This window comes from Mauremys reevesii, linkage group 2 (assembly GCF_016161935.1).
Source record: "Mauremys reevesii isolate NIE-2019 linkage group 2, ASM1616193v1, whole genome shotgun sequence".
Classification (NCBI taxonomy): domain Eukaryota; kingdom Metazoa; phylum Chordata; order Testudines; family Geoemydidae; genus Mauremys; species Mauremys reevesii.
In genome coordinates, this window is record NC_052624.1 from 250,137,415 (window position 1) to 250,162,981 (window position 25,567).

The following is a 25,567-nucleotide window of genomic DNA, read 5'->3' on the forward strand; positions in this document are numbered from 1 at the left end:
TATCAGACTGAGTTAACAAATCTAAATTGAATACATTATAATAAAATATGCTAGCACGTACATGGCTGCAATCCCATTTTGGGTTTTTTTAGTTGCTAATAAACCACTCCAGATCTGCTTTCCTATTTTGTCAAGATAACCCCAAAATGAAATAATGGACATACTATGTATAGTTCTTTATATAATTGGATAGCTTCATTAGGTTTACCTGACAATTCTGTTTTCAGCCCTGCACTGCTTGTCATCTTTTTTCTTTTGTATTCTCAAGAGCTCTGGAACTTCATCCATTTGCCCTTAAACCTCTTCTGCGACGGGCAATGGCATACGAGTCCATGGAGCGATATCGGCAGGCGTATGTTGATTATAAAATGGTTCTACAGATAGACAGTGGGATCCAGGCAGCAAATGACAGTGTTAATAGGTAACCTCAATTTGTGGTTTTTGTGTTCTTATAAGATGCTGAATGGAAAAATAGGATTTTATATTTTATTTTATTTGTTTTCCTTTATCCTCTCCCTCTCCTCTATGTGCCTCAGAGTTAGAAGTATATACAGAAACACTAGTTGTTTGTTCTTAATTATGTTCTCAGTAACATCATTTCCCATTGGTTGTATTCACTCTACAATTAAACCATGAATATAAACTTGAAGGGTGGGCTTTTCTTTTGCTTTCAGCACCTGTGAATGTACCATCTTTTTTCCACTACTGTTCTGTCATTTGTCCGTTACCCACGCTGTATTGTTTTTCCTCTCTTGTTCTGTGCTTTCCCCATTTCTTTTTAATTCCTTCTGTGTTTTGGTCAGTGTGAGGGCAGCAGCAGAATGAAACTTGTAGGACTCCTGATCCCTGAAGTGCCAGGCTAATATTTGACATCTAGCCTGCACAGATATCAACATTCTATTAAGTTTCACTGTGCTACCACTTGTCTACAGTAGCTTATTAGTGGCTTGTGCCGCTTCCCTGAGACTATCTTAAAAATTTGATCTTAATCCATGTCAGCAAAATTTCATGTTTTGTGCTGGATATTTCACCCTTTTCTACGTGATTTAAATTTTATAACCTAAGGCAGAAATCTCCTGCAAGTTCTGCATGGCAGATATCAACTCCCAATATTCTCCTCTCTCTACTCTGCTGACCTCAGTGAGAGATGCATGTATATGTGGAGAGCAAAATGTTAAAGCTGAGATCTTCCCTGTGGCTCAGTGAGAATTTTGCCCTTAATACTTGGGTTTACAAAACTTTATTCTTGTATTAGATGACAAAATGCTATCTTGGGCTGGAGTAGAACAATAATTTCACATGATAGTCTTGACAGAAAGATCTCTAAGTTAGTGGTCTGCTAAACTCTTTCGTTTCAGTGTCTGCATTGGTCATCCGTTTAACACTGAAGCATACAAGAGAGAATCTCAATCTCTTGCCATACAACTTAAGTGCCCCTTACATTCAAGACCAAATTCATAAATACTAAAATGTTTAGCATGTTCTACATGTGGCTGCCAGCAGTAAAAGCGAGATGGAACTCTGGGGAGCTGTATTTGTGTTTGGGTAACAATATTTTTTCCAGAGTATAAGATTTGTACCTCATACACCTCATGAGTGTAGCATCACTTTTGAAAAAAAAAATAGTTATTGATATTCGAATACTGGACAGATTAAATATGGGAGTTACTGAGAGGGTATATACTTGGAACCTCAGTGATTTTAGAGTCTTTTTTTTTTTAAACTACAACTATGTTTAAAGGGCTTTACTTTTTTGTGTGAGGCTTCAGTTTGCTCCCCTTCTTAACTTTTGGGTTTGTTACCAGGTGAGATAATACTAGCGATAGTCACTGTCTACACAGTGTATAGTTTAAGAAATATAATTTTTCTAATCTTTTTAATAGTTTCAAACCCCCATCATTCTTGCTGCCAACTGCAGATCATTAATTTCTGTAATTATATTTATAGCAACTGTATAGAATTGTGCTTGATACTTCAAACATTGTCATACTTACATTTCTTTTAACTTATAGTAATTCTGTGAATCACAGAACTGTATTTGCTTTTTTTCTACTTTAAATATTGTGTATGAGAACAGAGAAGCCAGTATGCATTGAGCAATAGCCCACATATATTCAACCTTCAATATTAGAACCTGTTTTATAAAGGAGGGACGGACGGAGCATTGAGGTTATTTCCTATGCTTCTTGAAAAGTGAACGGTAACTTTAACTTCTATCTGTAGGTGTATGTACACCAGAAGGGATCTTAGGTTAACATTTTCTATAAAGGATGTTATCTTTAACTGTAGAGTAAACTTGCCAGTACATCAGTGTCTACATCTGGTACTACATGAGTTCCTGGTGTGGTGAAATTACGGATGTCAAACAATTGGTGTGCATGGTTTTACCTCCTGTATCACTATCTTTTATTTATAAACAGGTACTTTAGAAATTTCCCGATTGACGTTCATGTAACTTACGTAGGGTTTAAGCTTTCTATTTTTTTTTCCTTAACATTTTTCCTTTTTTTCCTTTCTAGGCCTTCCTTATGCTTTTAGCTTCACTACTCATTACTCTTTCCTCCCTAGCAACCCATCATCTTATTTCAGGTGCTTGTTCCTTCTCCTCCTTTGCTGGTAATTCATTTTGGGCTTTCAGATTTTGTTTTTAGAGTATTGCCCTCTTGCGCAAGTTTAAATACAATTTATTTTAAAATTTTTATCATTTCTAAATTCAATTTAAATAGCTGATCAAATAAAGAAAATACACCTCTACCCCGATATAACGCGACCCGATAGAACACGAATTTGGATATAACACGGTAAAGCAGTGCTCTGGGGGGGCGGGACTGCACACTCCAGCGGATCAAAGCAAGTTCGATATAATGCGGTTTCACCTATAATGCAGTAGGATATTTTGGCTCCTGAGGACAGCGTTATATTGAGGTAGAGGTGTACTCAGTTTCAGTGAAAAAGAGAAACAGTTTTAAAAGAAACAGTTTAAGAAGTGAATTGCAAAGGAAAAAAGGTGGCATTTCTACCGTTCCTGTTCCTTTTTGATGTAAAGGGATAACCTCAAAAATGTCATTTAAAAAGTATTTTTCTACATGTCTTTTATATTAGGAATATCAGGTCCTGGCTTCCTGTTTTTATTGGAGAACTTTTTAAGATCCTCAGGGGGATCTGATTGGTGATATCACAGGAAGCTGACTAATCTGCTGTTCTTTCACCCCTAGGTGAAGGGGAATCTTATTCAGGCTGTCTTCTGAGGCTGGCCTAAATAACCAGGTCCTCCAAAAATCTTACAAGCAAAAATGGAGCTCAGGTCCTGAGGTTCCTATTAAGTCATGTAAAAGACAAGCAGAATTGTTAAAATAAAACTTTGAGATTGTCTGTGTACATCATAAAGAAAGCATTGAAGGGTGTGAGCAATTTATTTATTTTTGCTTTGCAGTTCCACCATTAATAAGAGAGTTCGTCATGTTGGTTAGAATATGTTGAATTACTTTTTTTTGTGGTGTCCTGATACGTTATCCTGCAGGAGTGGTAGCAAGCACTGTTATTTGAGGGACCTTGCTTATAGAAACTGTTCCCTGTAATGTTGTTCCAGAACCTAGGTTTGGCAAGCTTCTTTTCAGTGAGGCTTTTCATCAGTGCCATTTTACCACTGACTGCATACCATCAGGTTTCCATGGCTAGTTTTTTTTTTTTTTTTCTGTTGGATTGACTGATATTTCTACTGTTCCTTTTTAATTATTGTGAGGCATCTATAGGCCATGGCAATGGGAACTGTGTATATGCACTTCTGTTCACTAAATGGACTTCTCGTTCTAATTGACTCTAATTCCAATATGTTTCCTGTAATTCCAGTTATTAAAAGCTGCAGAGTTCTTCTGGTGAAATTTGTTACAAACTTTTGTATGAAAAGTATACTGTATACACATGGCTCTATCAAATTCATGGTTCATTTTCATAAATTTCACAGTCAATGCATTTTAAAAATCATGAATTTCAGAGTTGCAGATATTAAAATTTTAAATTTCACAGGGTTGTAACCAAGCATGAATATGTATTTTTAAAATGGTAAAATATAAATATGTAAAGCCTTTAAGTAAGTGTTTCCCAAATTGGGGGTCCTGACCCAAAAGAGGGTTGGAAGGCTATTGTAGGGGCAACGTGGCATTGCCACCTTTCTGTACTGCCTTCAGAGCTGGGTGGCTGGAGAGCGATGGCGTCTAGCCAGACACCCAGCTCTGAAGGCAGCTGTGCCGCCAGCACAGAGGTAAGGGTGGCATGGTATGGTATTGCCATTCTTACTTCTGTGCAGAAGTAAGGGTGGCAATACCGCTATCCCCCACATTAGTCTTGCCACCCCCCTTTTGGGTAAGGACCCCCAGTTTGAGAAACACTGCTTATAGCATAGTGTAAAAGTACACAAAAGACCAGATTTTATGCATGGTCCATGTCACATTTTTCATGTCCGTGAATTTGGTCTCTATTCGCTGGCCAGTATGAATGAGCTTGCATATACATACCAGATGTATTCATCATAAGATCCTTTAATACTCTCTCAGGTGTGGCTGAGGTTTGTTTAAATAAGGTATTTCACACACATTGCCACATAGTGGGTGAACAATATAATACAGAAGAGTGTTCTGTTACATTTCCCCCTACCATTCCTACCATATACAATATTTACACTATTAGGCTATCTTTGAAGTTCAGTATGTATCAGTCTGTTGCATGTCTCTGAATCATACTGGTTTCTAATTACATGACCCAAACATCTAAGAGCTTGATCATCTGGCTGTCCATTAGTTGCAATGACTGGCTGTGGGTTGATTTGGAATCCTTGAGTCGTTGTCATCTTTTTCTGTTCTCTATTCTCTTCATGGGCCACCTTGAAGAAGAATTTCTGGACAGAAGCACCATGAAACCAATGATATATCTGAGATATTTTCATCTTCTGGACAGATGACCTAGACTCCCTCATAGATGTCCACCACAACTTCAACCACTCCCACCCATCGATTATACTTTTTCTAAAATATTCCCACATTAGCATCAAATTCCTGGAAACCATGATGACCTTCAGCAGTGGAACCTTACAGACAACTATATAGAAGAAACCCATGGATGGCTACAACTACCTTCACAGATCCAGTAAATTCCCCAAACACACCAAGAAATCTTATCTACAGCCAGGCACTCAGATACTGCAGAATATGCTCTGAGGAAAGTCCAGGATACAAACCTCAATGCACTTAAAACTGCCTTCACCAAACAAAGTGGATCGCATCATGGAATGGGCCCCCAAATACTTGAGAGAACCTGCTTCAATATAGAAATAAAACCCCCTCCAGCCACACACCTCTAGTTGTCACTTATTGCCCCACATTGACGATACACCATATGGTTCCAAACAGTTATACTCCATACTTGATGGGGTCCACATCCAAAAGGAAATCTTTCCTGAACTCCTTCTGGCCTTCAAATAACCCCTCCAAACTCTCCAAGCTCAGCATCAGGAGCAAGCTCCCCACAGATCAGGAAACACCAACTCAGCCCTACCAGAACAACGGATGCAAAACCTGTAGACATATCTTCACTGCTCAATGATCAGCATCTCCCACAAAACACCTTTCGAGATCCATGGGTCCTTACCCATCTATCACAACATATGACATACCTCATCCAGTTCACTGAATGCTCCAATAACCACTATGTGGGTGAAACAAGACTGTCACTAGGCTCTCAAATGAACTCTCACAGAAAAATGATAACAGACAAGAACATCATATCACCTGTGGGTGAACGCTTTTCGCAAAACAATCACTCAATTGCTGACCTCTCAGGCCTTACCCTCAAAGGAAATCTGCACAACGCCTTCCCAAGATGAGCCTGGGAGCATAAATTCATAACTTTTGCTAGATATTAAAACTCGGACTGAGTAAAGTCACTGGATTTGTGGCTTATTACAACAATCTATAACCCACTAAAGCCCCCAGCTTCCCTCCTACCCCATGACTGGAGAGGTGTTAATGAGTCAGTTCACCTTGAATGGTCCCTTGAAATATATGTTAACAATGTGTTCCACCTTGTATTGAGCTGTGACACTGAGTACGTTTCTCAGTTCTGAAGAAGAGTGTTTTTTTGTTTGTTTTTGTTTTAAATGGAGATATCCTATCTCCTAGAACGGACCTTGAAAGGTCATCAAGTCCAGCCCCCTGCCTCCACTAGCAGGACCAAGTACTGATGTTTGCCCCAGATTCCCTAAGTGGCCCCCCTCAAGGATTGAGCTCACAACCCTGGGTTTAGCAGGCCAATGCTCAAACCACTGAGCTATCCCTCCCCCCTCTGTGGAATCGCAAAAGCTTGTCTCTCTCACCAAGGGTACGTCCATACTACCCACCCAGGTCGGTGGGTAGCGATCGACTTCTCGGAGTTCGATATATCGCGTCTCATCTAGACGCGATATATCGAACTCCGAACGCGCTCCCGTCGACTCCGGAACTCCACCACCGCGAACGGCGGTGGTGGAGTCGACAGGGGAGCCGCGGACTTCGATCCCGCGCCGTGAGGACGGGTAAGTACTTCGAACTAAGGTACTTCGAGTTCAGCTACGCTATTCGCGTAGCTGAACTTACGTACCTTAGTTCGAACCCCTCCCCCCCCAGTGTAGACCAGGCCCATGAGAAGATAGTCCAATAAAAGATATTGACTCATTTACCTTGTTTCTCTGATATCCTGGGACCAACACAGGTGCAACAGCACTGCATACAGCCTCTTAGAGTTTTTTTGTAGACCTTTGAGGGTCTTGTGGGAGTGAGGAGACTGGGATTGGGCCCTAACTGTTCATCTTCTGTAGTTATACTATAATATTAAAAAGCCTTTCAGTTGATAAATACTGTACTGTAAACATTTAAAGACTAAAATCAAGGGCAGGAAATGTGAATCTGGATTATTTTCTTCCATTCCAGCCTCATTTTTAATGTTGCATCCAACATTGTTGAATCCTTTTCAGATGTATATCAATTGTTTCTTTTAATGAAAAAGGATTTTTCATATATAATATTAATATATTTTTGCATCAGTGGTGGGAGTAATACAGCTGCATATTGCAAGATTATGAAGTAAAATTTGAACATAGTATAATTTACTGGACAGTGCAGAATTTTCCTTCAAGAATTGGTTCCTAGGCTCTTCCTGATCTTTTTTCTCAATGTAGAAAATTTTCTAATCAGTTTTCATTAATATTTAATGTTTTCGTTTAAAAAGATACTATAAAATGTACAGCAGTGTTGTCAAGTTTTTTATAGGTTAGTTTTCTTTATTTAGGTCTTAATCTAGAACCCATTGTGGTCAATCCAGTGACTCCCATTGACTTTAATGGGTTTATTTTGGGCCTTCTATGGTTTGGAATAATCTAGTTGTCTACAATTTGTGAGTAATGAAAGTACACTTTCATAAGAAAAGGGTCAAGTTGAGACTATTTTAAATGTATTTTCTGTACATTTTTAAATGGGGATAATGAATTCATGCTTAGAGACTTACAGTGCAAGAAGTTCTTAAAATACTTTGAGTTGCAGTAATATTGCAGAAAGTAGTTGTATGTATTTAATGTGGTATCAACAGCTGTAAAAAGTACATTTTGTGTCTGAAACTCGTGTATATAATATTGTCACAAGCAATACCTTTTAACTTCACATCTGAGATAAATTAGCAAAAAAAAATTGTTTTCTTTTCAGTTTTAGTTTATACAGTAAGCAGGACTCAAGGCTCAATCCTGCAAGAGGCTGAGAACTCTCAGTACCCACTTGCTGAGGCTCTGAGCCAGCTAAACACTTAATCACATGCTTAAATGCTTTACTGGCCAGGCCTAAGTGAGTTTCTCCTTTGCTGAAAAGACCCGTATAAATACCAACAAAGAGCATAAAAACTCTAAGGGGGGAAAAAACCCCTAAGGGTCTTTTTTTTAAAAATTCAGGACAATACTACTTAAACTGGGCACTATGGGCAAGTCTACACTAGAAGCGCTATATCGGTGCAGTTGCGCCCCTGTAGCGCATCTAGCGAAGGTGTTCTATGCCAAAGGGAGAGAGCTCTCCCATCCGCATAATAAATCCACCGCCACGAGAGGCATAGCACTGTCCACACTGGCACTTAGGTCGGTGTAACTTATTCACATCCCTGACCGACGAAAGTTATACCGAAGTACGTGGTAGTGTAGACCTGGCCTATTAGAAGAATTGAAGGACAGTGATATTTTTAAAATTGAAGTAAAGCTGTAAAAAGGAAAAAAATATGAAAAATCATTTGTATGCTTTTGTCTTCAGAATAACAAGAACTTTAATAGATCAAGATGGTCCAAGTTGGAGAGAGAAGCTACCACCAATTCCAGTTGTTCCTGTTTCTGCTCAATTACACAAATGGGATGGAGGAAGCCTTACTTCAGAGACTAAGCGAAAGAAGATTGCAGACTTCAGTGGAGATAGACAATCAGAGATGAACAGTATGTATAGCATATGCAAATATGTAGAGGTAGAAAAATGGAAATATAGTTTAACAAAAGTTAAACATTCCATTGCTTTTCAGAATATTATCTGAAGAGGCAATATCCTTAAATAATATGAACAGCAAATTTTTCTGAAAGGAAAAGTTGTATAATGGTCGAGATTGGATTTAATAACCTGTATAGATCCATAATATTGTGCTGCTTTGCCACCCCATGGATGAGTTTTCAATGTACATTTCCTCGAATATATATATATATATAATGTTGGTAAGAATATTGATCAGCAATATGTTGATACCCATTGGAACTATCGAGTGGGTCTTTCCTATTTACTTAACCTTAATTACATCATTTATTTTGAAAGTAGAGTCATGCTCTACATCATGATAGAATGTTGCTGTGACTACCGCATAGCCTCTCTCCACCAATAATGTTACCTCTTAGCTCAAGAATGATTTAATTGGGGTTGGTCCTGCTTTGAGCAGGGAGTTGGACTAGATGACCTCCTGAGGTCTCTTCCAACCCTAATCTTCTATGATTCTATGATAAGTATACAAAGTTGGTGAACCTGTAAGAATGGCAAATGTATGTTTCTAAAGCATACTGTCTTTAGGGAACTCAGGGCTTATCTGCACAGCCCCGTAGTTGAGACTACAGGGGTGTGAATTGTGGTGGGTGCTAAGTGCTGCGCTGTGTGGATGCTGCAGGTGGAAACTAAAAGGTACCTAGTTTCTATTAGCACAGCCCTCTTCAAATGGGATAATGTTAATGTGAACTAGGTACTTTTCAGTTTTCACTAGCAACATCCACACAGGATAGTTATACAGTGCATTCTTCAGTTCACATCCCCCATAGTCTGAACTACATGGCCATGTAGACATAGTCTCAGTTACAGGAAATATTTTTTCTCTCCTAATCTCCAGGGCATTAGATGATCTAACCATAATTCATTACTGGAAAAAGGCATGTCCTAAATCAGCCTCCACTCCTGAAGAACTAAAGAATTAATGATGTTACTGCTGTCTGAAAGATAATCTAAAGAATTACTCTTCACCTTTTGTATACCAACTGGGAAACAAACAAACACACCACGTATTTATAGTTATAACAGATCTATGTACAAGATGAATTAACTGAGCAAAAAATAAGGGGTGGAGGCAGATATGTTGGTAATATTAGGTAATATTGAAAATTGATATTAGTATTAGTATTATTTGTTTGTTGAATCCAACAATGTGCATTAGAATTTTGCCTGAGAGAAGGAAACTTGACTCAAAGAATAAGACCAGTCAGTAGTAATTTACAGTAATTTGGATTTTATAGGGAAAGGGTAGTATTGCATACTCAACCACAGTTTGACTATGAAAAATTATTTTCCATGGAGGGGACTGTAGTGAAACGAGACTCACAGGCGCAGCGCCTCCTGCTGGTTATCCTGGGAATTAGCTGTCCAGCATATGGAGCGCCTCCTACTGTCCGGTGTCTCACCTGCCTCAGGCCCTTGTGTCCCTCCCGGACCCCAGTGCCCTTTACCTTGGTGTTCTGCCCCAGCAGTACCCCATCATGCTCTAGGTCTCCCCTCCCAGGGGAACCTCCAACCCTCTCACCCACCATGCCTCAGTGGCTACGGCCAGTCACCATCTAGCCCCTGTTCACTGGGGCAGACTGCAGTCTGTCATGACCACTCATCATTGGCAAGGAGATTGGACCAGCTGCCTCTGCCTATCTCTGGGCTGCTGCCTCTGCAATCCCTGGACCTGTTTTGGCCCTTTAAGCAAGGCCTGCAGCATGGGGATTTACCAGGCCGGAGCTCCCCAGCTCCTCCTGCCTTTCCTCAGCCCTGCTCCATTCTCTGTAGCCTGAGGTCCCAGGGAGCCAGGTCCTTCTCCCTCCAAGGCTGGAGAGAGATTGACTCAGCTCCTGGCTCACAGCCTTTTTATAGGGCCAGCTGTGGCTGCCTTTCCAATCAGCCTACCCTATTGGCTCCCTGGGGCAGCCCTTTCCCAGGGCTGTTTTAACCTCTTCAGGGCCAGAGCAGGGTGACTGCCCTACTACACCCTCCCCCCCTTCCCCTCCCCAATCCCACACCTGGGGGAAGGGGGGGTCCTTGATCCTGTGCAACCCGGAGATGTCCCGCCAGTTGCACTCACCACTCCTCATTGTCCTTCAGTTTTAGGGCCAGATCTTCTTTTTCCCGGTGGGCTTTTTGTAGCTCCGCCTCCGCCATCCAGTGGGCCTGCTCTGCAGCCTCCAGCCACAGACGCAGGCCAGAATCCCCCGGGCCCTCTTACCTTCAGGGTCTGGGTTCCTACTGTGACCTGCTCCACAACAATCTGGGTCCCGGCCTCTTGGTGTGAACAGGCTAGGAGGGGCCCATTTGACTCTGCTATGCCAGGAGGCAATGTGGATGTGGGACTCTTGTATTTCCAGTTCACTCCATCTCAAGGCCTCTCACCTTCTGGGTGTTCAAAACAATCTTGCAGACTGATTAACCAGATCTTTCACCAGTCACCACTAATGGTGTATCTGTGCAGACAAGGCCAGATTCATTTTCAAGTTGGGGGAGACTCTCCATACAGACCTGTTTACAACAACAGTCAACAGAAAGTGTCATCAGTTTTGCCCTTGAGCAGGTCACAGTCTAAGGTCTCAGATGGATGCTTCCCTGTTGCCCTGAACAGACAAGCTCCTGCACTCCGTTCCTCCAGTTCCAATTCTGTCTAGAGTGTTGATGAAAATCAAGCAGGACCACGCTCGAGTCATACTCCTAGTTCCAGTGTGGCCTTGGCAACATTGGTTTTCTACATTACTGACCATGTCTCCCAGAGCTCCTTTGCCACTACCACTGGACACAGACCTGAATTCTCAGGATCCTAAGGAGGAGGTTTGTTCAAAGGTGGTTCAGGATGTATTTTTAAACAGTAGAAAGCCTTCTACTGGGTTTACTTACCTGGAAAAGTGGAAAAGATTCTCCATTTGGTCATACCAAAAAGGCATTTCCCTGGTCTGGACTCCAATCCATCATGTGCTGGACTATTTTTGTTATATCTGTAACAAGGTCTTGCCATTAGTTCCATCAAGGTCCATCTAGCAGCTATCTTGGCTTTCTACCCACCAGTTGATAATCACTCATTTTTCTCCAGTCCTGTGACAGAAGAAATAAAAAATTCTGTGTACAACATTTTAAAATTCTGCTAATTTCATTTGTCAAAATAACACTATATAATCATGCCAGTTTCAATTATTTGGGTAATTTATTTCAAAATATCTGTCAGCAGCTATGTGTGTAACAATACAGACAACAAAAAAATTCCCCCAGGAGTAGAGAACTAAAGAAACCCCTATGACACCACAGTTCCTGTTTCTCTTCCCATCTCTCCCTCAGAGCCCAGCTGTGGGGCCAGACACCTGTACCTCCTCCCCCAACAGCCCAGTCACAGGGCCCCCTGGCCTGGACACTCACACACACCCCCCACCCAGGGTTCCAGAGTGAGAAACAGCCTAATCATAGATTATTAGGGTTGGAAGAGACTTCAGGAGATCATCTAGTCCAACCCCCTGCTCAAAGCAGGACCAATCCCCAAATGGTCCCCTCAAGGATTGAACTCACAACCCTAGGTTTAGCAGGCCAATGCTCAAACCACTGAGCTATCCCTCCTCACCTTATGCTGGGTCCCAGGCTTGTATGGAGTTTCCTGCACATGCTTCCTTCTTTCAGGGTGTGCTGGGAACTGCAGCTGCCAGGAACCCTCAAGCTCCTCCTCCCCCTCCCCCTGGCAGTGTCTGTTTGCAAGCTGGGGAGCTGGACTCTTCCGGGTCCAGTGGCCCCTAGTGGCAGCCCGCAGCTCTGCATTGCCAGTTCTGCAGGGAAAAAGGAACTTCTTCGTAGAACATTAATTCTGCACAAATTCTGCATTGCACAGTGGCGCAGATTTCACCCACAAGTAATATCTGCAAAGGGGCTGGTTGGTCATCAGTGCATGCCTTTGCTTCACATTATGTCATCTCTCAGCAGTCAAGAGATGATGCCAGATTTGGATATGTGGTCCTCCAATCATTATTCAGGGAGACTCCAATCCCCCAGCTCCAGATCGAACTGCTTGAAAGTCACCTGAAATTGAAAGGATATGTGCAATCACTTGAAGAGAAAAAATGATTACTAACCTGTTGTTAGCAATAACTGTTTTCCTTCGAGATGTGTTGCATATATCCATTCCACAACCTACCCTCCTTCCGCTCTCTATTGGAGTCTTTTGGTAAAAAGCAACAGAGGGGAGTTGGGGGCAACTCTGCCCCCTTTTTTGGTATGGTGATATGAGGCAGGTGAGGGTGCATATGCTGCCCCAAAGAGTACCACTGAGGGAAAAATCTCCAATAACTGTGCACTGGGTGGGCACGCACCTGAAGTGGAATGGACATGGGCAATGCATCCTGAAGAACAACAGTTACAGAACACGTTCGTAACATACATACATTTATTTATTTATTTACTTATAAAGGGATTAAATTAAGTCTGCATAATCACTTCCTCTGGTGAAGGGTAACCGAGAAGGTGATAGTCTTCTCTTAGGATATGTCTACACAGCAAAAACTGAATGGGCAAATCTGTCTGAGGTAGCTTGAATGCACTTAGCGCAGGCAATAGCAGTGAACACAGTGCAACGTAGGCTTCAATGCAGGGTAGTACAAGCCTTGCATAGACTCTGAATATCGACTCACTAGCCTATTCTGAAGCCCATGCTGTGCTGTCTTCATTGGTATTGTTACACACACGCTAGCTGGCTCAAGTAGGCTAATCCCTGAACACAGGGCTACTGAACAGTACTTCTTTCAGATACAAAATCTGTGGTCACGTGGCACTCTTAGCAACAGCTGGAAGAATTAGTCCTAGTGTCCTGGCCACATTCTGACTCAGGTTATTTACATGCTGCCTGTCTAATTCCCCTCTGATTTCAACTGGATAAGTTACTCTTTATTTTCCCCTAAGTACATTATTGTGTAGTGTTTCTAGTGCAGAATGGCTGCCACGTTTTACCCCTAACCCTTATTCAGTTTCATTATTGGCTAAAATGATCCTCGTGTATACAGTCTGTTAAGCATGTGGGTCTCTTTATATTTGGTTCACTGACTTTAAGAAATTATACACGTTTAAGCCTAACAGGATTTTTAATAGCAGTAAATTTAGATTTTCGTTGCTGCACACTAAGGGCTATGATGTTATTCTTGTTTATTATTTGTGGGGACTGGTGGCCCACTGTGTTGTGCATTTTACAAGCACATAATAAGAGAGAGGTCTTGCCTAGAACATCTTGCCGCCTAATTCAGGACAAAATGCAACAAGAGGATGAAACAGAAAGGAGGGAATGTGGGAGGGAGGCAAGTGTAACCAAGGTGGATTGATTATAATCATAGTCATTTAAATCATTGATTTTAATCATGATTTAAATCAATTTTAATTTTGTTTCGCATTTGTACTTTGCAGTTATTTTCCTAAAGGAAAGTTGATTCTTTTTGGTTGGTAACCATTAAAACATGTTGATTTGCAACTAAATATAGCCTTTATGCTAAATTTGGTGCTTCTTTTTGCTAACCAGGGAGATACACTACATCTATATACACATCTATATACAAGACATTATATAGTTTAATTTACATGTATTCAGATTCTTAGTTTTTGGATTTTTTTTATTATGTTAAGAAACACATCATTCAACGTTTTCTATTTACTATATGATTATTTTTTTACTTGTGATGACTATTGCTGTGAAAAGCTGGTTTAGCACTTCAACAAACTCAGGTTCCAGTGACTTTCACCAGTTTAGTGGTTTGACTTTCTTTAAAACTTGGCACTTGGCTCTGCCCTTTCTCCCAATGTATAGCAGCACATTCGGAGAGCATACACTGTGCCAGATTTATACATGGTACAATTTGTTTCCTCCTTGGAGCAGTGGGGAGACGAGGAGAGAGATTATGACTCAAGGAATCAATATCGTGACCCTCCAGCTACTCCAGGGGCAGTGTATTGTTGCTTAATCTGGGTGGGTTATTAATCTACCCTTAATGAACGGATGGTTTTTTAAATAACATTTTAGTCCTTTTGTTACCAAGGTGAAAAAACTGAAGAGAATTTCAGGACCCTTAAAAATGAAGGAAATGAATTTGTAAAGAAGGGTAAATACAAAGAAGCTCTAATGAAATACAACGAATGCATGAAGTTAAATTCCAAGGAATGTGCTATCTACACTAACAGGTAAAGAGCTGAAATCTCTGCCACAGTTTGTAAGTACACTAAATAAGAATATATGATGATGATTTTCTTTTGTGTCTGCAGATACTAATTTTGTGCCACCTGAATCACCTTTTTATATAAACAGAGAATTAGATTTTTCCCATGATTGAGTTGTGGTTCAAATAACTATTGTTTTTATTTTATATCTTCTCTCTCCTTCTTCAAGTGGTTCTGCATATTCCCACTTATGGGTACTGGGCTGTCTTGTGGTAGAACCTTCTTCTGGCAGTGTCAGCTACAGCACTCTCAGTTCTCCAACTGGTTTTTGAATGTTATAATTCTTGATGTCAAATCAGGCACAAATCAGACCTCAAGAATTATAACCTTCAAAAACCAATCGGAAAACACTTCAACCTCCCTGGACACTCAGTTACAGACATAAAAGTCACAATTCTCCAACAAAAAAAATTCAAAAACAGACTCTAATGAGAAACTGCAGAACTGGAATTAATTTGCAAATTTGACACCATTAAATTAGGCTTGAATAAAGACTGGGAGTGGATGCCATTTCCCCATGCTAATTTTTCCCCTGCTGTTACTCACACCTTCTTGTCAACTGTTTGAAATGGGCCATCCTGATTATCACTACAAAAGTTTTTTTCTCCTGCTGATAATAGCCCACTTTAATTGATTAGTCTCATTAGAGTTGGTATCAAACACCTATTTTTTCATGTTCTCTGTGTGTATATATATCTTCCTACTGTATTTTCCACTGCATGCATCTGATTAAATGGGTTTTAGCCCACGAAAGCTTATGCCCAAATAAATTTGTTAGTCTCTAAGGTGCCACAAGTACTCCTTGTTCTTTTTGCTGATACAGACTAACACGGCTACCACTCTGAAACCTGAGATTCAAGAGGTACACTTCTTGCCTAACTGTCTTCCTGGCACCTGATGAGAGGAGTGGGGTCTCAAATGCCTGAGAAGAGGACATTCACCTTCTGGATGTTTTGATTTCTCAGGCCTTCACTCCCAGAGCTTGCAAGGACAGGGTGACTCATTTGCAGTTCTTCCATCTCAAGATAGCTCTCCTGGCTAGACCCTTTGGATCCAATCAGTTCTCAGATCTTGGATCTAAGAGGCCAGTCTCAGCTCCTGGGGCTTCCAGTGGTTCTCAGTGACTGAATGGTTCCAACAAGCTGCAACCCCTGATTATGTTCCTTCAGCTCCCCAAGTCAAGCCCCCAAAGCTATGCATGTCCAAATCGAGGGCCATGCAGTCAATTCTAAATAACCCTGTTCTGGAAGAGAAGTTGAGACAGTTTTGCCACCCTCACTAGTGCCAACCCTCATGCTTGCAGATACTGACCCTGGCTGAACTCCTGAGGTTGCAGGACCAGTGTCAGTTCCAACTTCCACTTCCAGATCCAGGAGGATGGAATGAACTGGTGACAGAATGAGGGCCAACAGCTCCTTCAGTTCCATCTGTCCTGGCATTGAAGAAAAAGCAGCATAGGGACATAACTGTCTGGTAGCAATGCCAGTTCCTATGCTTCAGAACTTTTGGATCTGTCTGATTCTGAAAGACCTCTACAGTTATGAAGCAAAGAACCATTCCATCCCCAGCTTCAATAGCAAGGAAGATGGATTAGCATATAATGTTGGATCTGATGTCCACTTCTTCAGATACATTGTTGTCCCTAAGTCAGTTCCAGCTACATCCTTGGTCCTAGGGAGCTCTTTCACCTTGGCAGCCCAAGTTCACCTTCTGGCTCTGGTATATTCATTGGTTCCAAATATGAGGTTTCCAAAAGGAGGCATGTTTCCCCGGTTTCAAGATCATCATCCTTGTCTCCTGTTAGCAAGAATTGGTCAGAAAGCGCTTCTGGTTCTTCCCTGGAACACCTTATGCTTCTTCCTCCTATGGCCCTACAGGATCCCCACAAAGAGATGTAAAAGCAGCAAAGAATCCTGTGGCAGAGATGGATCTTCATATTTCCCTGTGGATCCGCTGTTATCCCTGTTTCATTCTACCTCTGATCCAGACCTGGATCTTTACCAAGAGGAAATTAGAGGAAGAATGCAGACACCTGTGGCTCGATTTGTATCACCCTATGATCTGCAACCCCAAAATCAGTTGCGGGGGAGATTGGCAGTCCTGGGGGTTACTTCAGGAATTTTTCAGTTACCCTCCACATGGAGGAGAGGAAATGTTTCTTCTGAAAAGGATATGGCAGTTCTGAGATCCTCAGATCTGGCAACATTACAGATGGTTGTGCCAGAAATGCTTTCTGAGGAGGAAGATGAGGAGGTAGCTTTCCCTTTGAGCAGGAGCATTTGGAAATGGATTATGTTTATCCCAGATGAACATGTGGGAGTGGCTACTTGCCTTCTGAGGATGCTGTGCAGTTCCACAATTTGGTGGATCATATAGTGTCCTTTTTAAATCTTCCTGCAGTGCCTGTGGAAGAGACTTTTCACCCAGTGTTTGATATGCTTGGTGCCATTTTGAAGAGTAGGATATCCCTACGTATTTTGGATGGTTAGAAACAGCAGTGCAGCAGCATTAATTTTTAAAGAATTGCTTAAACCTGCTGTAATCCCATCAACTCTCACAAATTAAGAAGGATTTGACTGGGTCAGTACTTGGATGTGAGACATCCAAGTAATACCTGGCTGCAAAGTGCTGCCAAAAGTAGTGGTAGTGATTTACTAGGTGGCACTTTTTTTTCCATAGCCACTATTGAACTAATGCCCCATTACAGTATTAGGGTGTATTATGCTGACATAGGCCTTAATACTGCAAACATTTACCCATGTGTTTAATTTAACTGTAAAAGTCTCATGGAGTTTTGTCTGAGAAAAGATTGCAGGAATTGGCCATTTGGAAATATTATAAATCCAATGCTGTAATAACTTGTACTACACCTCTACCCTGATATAACACGACCCGATATAACACGACTTCGGCTATAACACGGTAAAGCAGCGCTCCGGGGGGGTGGGGCTGCACACTCCAGTGTATCAAAGCAAGTTGGATATAATGTGGTTTCACCTATAACGCGGTAAGATTTTTTGGCTCCCGAGGACAGCGTTATATTGGGGTAAAGGTGTATAAATATTTTTTAAGAACTCCAAAGTTTAAAAAAATCAATTGATGCTGAATTCTAACAAGCAACATAGTTAACCTTTGAGAGTCAAAAACTGTTGGCACTGCAATATGTTACAATTCCCTTAAACTGAACTGTATTTTATTGTATTTTGTTAGGGCTCTCTGTTACTTAAAATTGTATCAATATGAAGAGGCTAAACAGGATTGTGATCATGTTCTTCAGGTAGAAGACTCTAATGTCAAAGCTTTTTATAGAAGAGCTCTGGCATACAAAGGACTACAGGTAAGAAAAAAGAACAAGGCAGGTATTCATAAATATTTTTAAATTTGCAGCTCTCTTGTTCAAATGCACTCACATAGTTACAGTGGATATGGAAATACACGGGAGGTGTGGAATGTTGGTTATTTATTAATGTTGGTAAAGCACTTGACAAAAGTAAAGCACTGTACAAATATTTTGAAGCCATAAGAAATATTTGAATAATGCTTTCATGTAATTTATTCATGCATGCAGTAATGTCAGAGAGTAACTCAGAGTTTTGGTTAACTGGAATTGAATTAAATAAGATTCTATTGCTTTTTTAAATTTTTCTCTGATACTCGTACAATCTCCTTCCCCTGCTGAGGTCTCTCAATGTTGAGCATTGCTGAGCATGCAGGTAAGGAATGTCTTGAAACCAAGTAATGCAGCAGACTGAATGTACACTTTTTTCCCTTCAGTTGCCTTCATACTCTACTATGAGTTCCAAATGTAGGCTTTAGTAAGCATGATGACAAAATCAGATTCCTTTACTTATTAAAAAAAACTGCAAAATTACAGCAGCAAAAAAAAAAAAAAAAAAAAAAGGAAAATTTCACCTCTCTGCAAAACCAGTGGGAAGACAAAGTATTGCTTTGTGTTAAATGTTTTCCTTAGCCCTATTAAGTATCCTGTAATTGATCAGCTTCAATTGACCTCTTTGTGTCATTGTAGTCCATAGAAATTAATATAGGTGACAGTGAAACCTGAGAGTGATTTAACCAGCCAAACAGGTAGTCAGAGATCAGTGATGCATTTATTCTTCCTAAAATAATAATATAGGAAGAAATACAAGAATCTAAGAAACTTCCCCGTTTTTTGTGTACTCTAGAAAAATGTTTGCAATTTTATTGAAGACGTAAGCAGAAATACACTTTACATAGTGTATTTATAGTGTGTGTATATGACAGGTCTCACAACATGGGTGGACCTAGCACATATACATTTCCTAAAATCATCTATCAGTGGGTCACCGCTGTCAGGTCAGACAGTGAGAAAACAGGGCAGACACACCCAGACTGGAAAAGCAGTATCATTTAATAATGCATTCACTAATGGGGGTGGATTTTCTGAGCAAATTTATTCACAAATTGGATATTTACAGAGATCATCTGTAAATATTTAGCTGCATAACAATAGTTTAAAAGAACAGAGAACCCATTCTTAGCTTTTTTTTCCCTTTAGTAATATTATACATGTTTAAATCTAATTTTAGATTTATTCTGCTCATTTGTTGTCAGTATCCCAGCATTTTTCTGAATAATTGTCAATAGGAGTGTAGCAGTTAGCTAATTCTCCTACTGTGGCATCTGGAATTGTTTTATGAAAACAATTTACTTTTCCTCTTTGCCTTTCAGAATTACCAAGCCAGTGTTGATGATCTCAGCAAAGTACTTATAATAGATCCAAATGTGGCTGAAGCAAAGAGGGAGCTACAAGAGATTACCCAGTTGCTTAACCTTAAAAATGATGTTGGAGCCAGTAGCCAGCAAAAGCAAAGGAAGAAAATCAAAATACAAGAGGTATTTCCCTTCTTTTGCAAAGCAGGCTGTATTGAAGTCACACACTTAAGATTAAAATAGGGCTTTTGTTCTGTAATGTTGACAGATATTTTGAACTAATACGTCTTACATATAGTGTGTTTATTCATGTGCTTGCTAATTTAAAAAACATGCCAATTTACTCCTATCTTTAATGTTGTGTTTATTTGGTGCCAATCAGACTCTTATAATTAAGCCTGTAATGCTTCGGGCTACATCCAAAATTCCAGCAGAAATAAACTGACTGTAATGCCTAAACAAGAAACATTCAGATGTTAAAGTTGAGGACATGTTCTTTTAAAAAAAAACAACGAAACAAACAAACAAACAAAAACTGTTCAAAATATCGGTCATATCTGATAATGCAACATTTCAAGTCTCTTTCAAACGTTTTTGGGGAACCAGCAAGAGGCTGTGCTGTCCAGGAGTCCCCTGTGGCTGTGTGTGCTGTCAGAGACTATACCTTCAGTTAGGCTTGGCGGAAGAATGGAATACTGAGTATGCATTGGAGAAGTAGAGTGGGGGTGAAAAATCTACAAAATCATCAGAGAATGCTGTTTTCCCCTTGATTCTTTTACTACAATAACTAAGTGATGTAATATTACTAGGTTAAAACAACTGCACTCAGATAATACTGAGTCACTGTTGTTAAATACTGAATCATTTGATGGTGGTATTTCTCTGTGACTAAACGTTTGTGGTCCTGTAAGAATGGGTGTCTTTCTTCATTGTTTTATTACAAGAAATATTGCAACTGATCTATATAGTGTGAGATTAGAATTTGGGTCTCTCATTTTAAAACTGTTGTATAACTTTTATTAAAATTGTGCAAATGGTCCCATGCAGGAATCCCATCAAAGTCAAAGGGATTTGGGGAACTTCATGTAACTGGCATAATCTAGAAGTTGGCTTTTTCATTTTAACCAAAATGTACTATATATGAGCTCAAGAAACCTCTCCTAATAGTAAGAAGTAGAGAACACAATCAGATTATTGAAGAGAGAAAAGAACAACAGACTAGGCACAAAGACGTTATAACATACCCTAAAACTTTTTCAAAAAGTTTTATTATAAATTTCAAGAGATGCTGACACCTGAATTTTCATTGTGTTAACCCAATTTCATGACTCTTCATGTTTTGAAAAACAGCCTATTTGTAGTAGATATTTACTATGACTAAAATACAGTATGACTATTCTTGATCTATAATTCATGTAGCTAGTATGTATATTTGAAATTATGATGTTATTGGTCCTGTGTTTAGTTTTCTGCCAAAAACTTTCAGCTCTCTCCTTAAGAAGAGGGTGCAAAATACTGAAGACAAGTGTAAAATATGCATTGCTAACTAAGAAAAACAACCTTTTAACCTGCATGAATATTAGGGTACCATTTCTGTAAAGGGCAAAGTGGGACATAGAAAGGAGACTAGTCATCGTGTTCCAAAAAGTCTTCCCACAAGATGAGGCATGTGGTAAACTCTAATTTAGTGGTATCAGTGCTGGACATACTGTCATCTGGTTTATGAAACTTGAGATATTATATATGTCAAAATTAAAATTATTTGTTGTTTTCCTGTGAAGGTGAATGAGGGTAATGAAGAGGAGAGACAGACCAGTACCTCAGAGAATGCTGTGCTTAATTACCAAGTTGCCAAAGGAGGAGCTGAAAACAGTCTGCCATTGAAAATCTCTGAAAAACTACTCATTTCAGAACCATCTAATGCCTATGAGTTTGGTCAGATTATAAATGCGGTGAATGCCAAGAAGGATGAAGCTGCCTGTGGAGATCTTTTAACCATTATTGATCCAAAAAAATTGCCAATGCTGCTAAGTAACAAACTAGAAGGGGATACCATTCTGATCTTTATGCAGGCACTGGAATGTCATCTACTTGAGAAAGACCCTGGTCTTGTGTATCAGCACCTTCTTTATCTGAGTAAAGTTGAGAGGTTTAAGGTAAGAGCATATCTTCAATGCAATTTATCTCTGTGAAAATGTTAAACTCAAAATGTAAAAAACTCAATACAATATAAAGCTTATTAGATTTAGGACTTAACAGAAAAATAGACTTATACCTACATGCACTAACTATAAAAAATATATTTTTTTCAGGTAGTGCTGACACTTCTTAGCAAGAATGAAAAAGAGCAGGTTCAGCAGTTGTTTGATTCTCTTTCAAAAAAGCAAAGTCACCAATTTTCTTTAGAAGACCTGGAGAGCCTTAAAAGGGTTTATGAACTTTAAACAGAATTTTAACTTTTGCATGTATATAGTTGATGTTGGTAGGCTGGGTGTATGAACTATGCAGACTTGCATGGGATAAAGTCAGTCTTTTACCTGGATTGTTGAAGCTGCTGTATTTTTTTTTTTATTTTTTTTTTACAATATGTGCACATTTAAAATCTGCTGCTCTTTTATCTTGTAACTATAGAACTTTTTAACCTATAGCATACTAATGCACATGTTTGTATTTAATAACATAGGTCATATTATTTGATGATATATTGATCAAATTAGAATATATACACACACACATATATATATCTATATCTATATCGTGCACTCCAGCAGGGTCAATGTGGGCCAGTTAATGTGCAGCACGCTAGTGTGCCCTAGAATTCACACTCCTCTAGTGCGGACTAACGCATCGTATAGACAAGCCCTGCGTTTATAAAAAATACTTTGTGTTAATTTTTTTCTGATGTTAAATAACTGCTTAATGTCATCTTTCTTGGAATGTACAAAAATCATATTTTTATACTGTTTGTGCAATACAGGTTAACAACAGGTGAATCAAAATAGATAGTTTGTGATGGAACTCTTTGAAGCAATATAATTGTTAAATTGTGAAGTTTTTGAAATGGAAAAGAGGAGAGTAATTTATTGTTATACATGTGGAAATTTTTTGTGGCAGGATTGCTGATGCTTTTGTACTGTTTTTGAAAGCGGTACTTATTGGTAGTGACAAATTTTCATTGATAGACCCTCTCTTGTATTCTATTATTGAAATACTATATGCTATCATAATGTTTTATTCTGTTGTAATTAATTTTTGCTTAATTTATCCTAAGAAAAAGTGGCCGCAATTAGAAATAAAGATATTTGACTCTTCTGAAACTCCTATAAAAACTGTTTAAAGCACCAGTTACTCTTCTGGTCAGTCATGGTTGAGAAGACAGACACAAAAATAGTAGTTTCACAAACTCAATTTAAGTTAACAGTTCTGCTTTATTTTGAGTTGTGCTATACCAACATGTTCATATTTGAAAGCAGAGGAAGCTTTCTTTTTCAAAAAAAAGTGTTTTTTCCCCTTTTACTCAGTTTCTTTGTTTAACTTAACCACACTCCATCCCCAGTGTACATTAAACCTGTAGGTGCTTTATGAAAATGAGAGAGATTGGGAATGTTATTTTCATGTAAATTTGTCTCAGGCATATATTAGTACAAAATATATTTTTCTCTAAAGGTATAGAGAAGCAGCAGCACCAGAGCCAGCAAACGGAGTGGGAAACAGGGGAGTTTAAGTGGGAGTTCTGTTGGAAGAAAAGGGAGGAAGGAAGTCCCTGTTCCTTAGGGGCAGTGTGTGTGTGTCTGTTTTTTCTGTTTTGTGGTTTTGTTTTTTTCCTGTTCAGTTTGCAGAGGCTAGTAGGGGTCAGTGTTCTGTGAGAGAAGCTGAACCCTGATTAAGGGAAGGGGCTTCCCTGGTTAGGGGTCCTATGAAGGCTGCCATACAGTCAGTCAGCAGCACAGGAGCCAGCAAACAGAGCTGTAAACAGGGGAGGTTAGGGGAAGGAGTGTGTGGTGGTCTGGTTTTGTTTTGGTGTGGGTGTGGTTTTTTGGTTGTTTTTTGTTTTGTTTTTTTCTTCTTCCTTGGCAGATGTGTAGGTGGGAAGGCTGAGACAGGTAGAGAGGCAGCAGTGGCAGTGACCCAAGGAATGGAAGAGATAATGAAGATGACCGGATGTGGAAGCTGCAGGATGTACATGATCCTGGAACAGGTATCTGAAAAGAACCTTGTTTATATGAAGTACCGCCTGATAGAGACGATGGAAGAGAAGGTCTAAGGTTTAGAGATGCAGGTAGAAACTATGGTTGAGTTTTGAAGGGGATTTGAGCAGATGATGGAGGAAAGGCGATAGGAGGCTGAAGGAAAAATCAAGACTCACAGATGCAAGCTGGACTGAAGAGCTTTGAGAAGGAGACTGCTGGGTGAGGAAAGTGCCCAGTGGAAGCATGTGACTATGAGAACCAGGCATAGGAAAAGACCACTAGTGAAAGAGAAATAGAGCTCAGGAAACAGGTTTGTTGAGTTGGAAAATGAAGAAGGGGCACAGCAGGCTGTAACTGAAGGAGGGAGGGCAAGGAAGAAGAGTGACTAGTCCTATAAGAAAAGGAAAAGAGCCAGTGGAGATACCTGGAGTTCAGAGCTCCAGGAGGATACAGGATGACTTGCAGAAGATTGCAAGGGAGAATAAGGGACAAGAGGACTTGTAGCCAGAAAGAATAGGAGGAAGGCTGGAGAATCACACTATCACTAGGAAAAGGAAGGACTGCATGGCTGGTGACTTCTTACTAAGAAGAACAGACAGGCCTGGCATTAGAGCTGATCCAGAGAACAGAATGATGCACTGTCTGCCAGGAGCTATGATGCGGGATGTGGACCTGATGATGAAGAGGATCCTAATGGCATCAGCTAAGAATTCACTGATTATCCTTCATGTGGGAACAAATGATACAGCTAGATTCTCGCTGGAATGTATCAAGGGAGACTATGCCAGGCTGCAGAAGACACTTAAGGAAATTGAGGTTCAGGTGATCTTCAGTGGGATTCTACCTGTCTCTAGAGAAGGAGAATGAAGGTGAGACAAGATTATGATGATCAACAGATGGCTCAGGCAGTAGTTCTGTAAGAAGTGCTTTGGGATGTTTGACCACTGGGAGGCATCCATGAACAGAGGACTCTTCTTATGGGATGGGCTCCACCTGAGTAGGGAGGGAAATAGACTTCTGGGTTGGAGGTTGACACAACTGATGCTCATGCAATCGCCACACCTGATTCTAACATTGAGCGGGAGGAAAATCAAGAAAGGATACAGCAGTGGATAGGAGAATGGATGTTAAGAGGAAAGATAGTGCTGATACCAGTGAAGCTAACAGGTAGGTGAAACTGGCAGTAGAATACCTTTACCAAGTTCAGTGAGGAATGTGGATGAAACCAGACAAAAACAGCTAAGATGTTTGTACACCAACGCAAGAACCTGGGGTAACAAAATGGATGAGCTAGAATTACTGGTGCAGGAAGTGAAACCTGATATTATAGGGATAACAGAAATATGATGGATAGTAGTCATGAGTGGAGTACAGGTATTGAAGGTTTGTGCTGTTCAGGAAAGACAAATATAAAGGTAAAAGTAGAGCAGCATTGTATATTAATGATGAGGTAGGCTGTAAAGAAATTAGAAGTGATGGAATGGATAAGACAGCGTCTGTTAGGGCTAAAATCACTTTGGGGAAGAAAGCTACTAGAAGTTCCCCTAATATATTGCTTGGGGTGTGTTTATAGACCACCCAATCTGATTTGCATATGGATAGAGACCTCTTTAATGTTTTTAATGAAATAAATACTTCTGGGACTTGTGTGATTATGGGAGACTTTAACCTGCCAGATATAGATTGGAGGACAAGTGGTATTAATAACAGTAGAGCCCAGATTTTCCTGGATGTGGTATCTGACAGATTTCTTCACCAAATAGTTGCTGAACCAATAAGAGGTGATGCCATTTTAGATTTGCTATTGGTGAGTGGTGAGGACCTCACAGAAGAACTGGTTGTAGGGGATAACCGTGGTTCATGTGATCATGGATTAACTCAGTTTAAACTAAATGGAAGGATAAA

The 25,567-nt window shown here is 40.0% G+C and overlaps 1 protein-coding gene across 2 annotated transcripts in view; it reads left to right on the forward strand.

The window, feature by feature from the left end:
• The window catches only part of SPAG1 (sperm associated antigen 1), a 60,225-nt gene extending 37,424 nt beyond the window's left edge, over positions 1-22,801 (forward strand). For both annotated transcript variants that reach the window (XM_039526473.1, XM_039526474.1), the window contains 7 exons: positions 269-421; positions 8,316-8,491; positions 14,603-14,744; positions 17,991-18,117; positions 19,491-19,655; positions 21,254-21,628; positions 21,785-22,801. In XM_039526473.1, coding sequence (XP_039382407.1) covers positions 269-421; positions 8,316-8,491; positions 14,603-14,744; positions 17,991-18,117; positions 19,491-19,655; positions 21,254-21,628; positions 21,785-21,916 — 1,270 coding nt within the window. In that variant the 3' untranslated portion in view covers positions 21,917-22,801. The remainder of the gene's footprint in view (positions 1-268; positions 422-8,315; positions 8,492-14,602; positions 14,745-17,990; positions 18,118-19,490; positions 19,656-21,253; positions 21,629-21,784) is intronic.
• Positions 22,802-25,567: the final 2,766 nt, after the last annotated feature.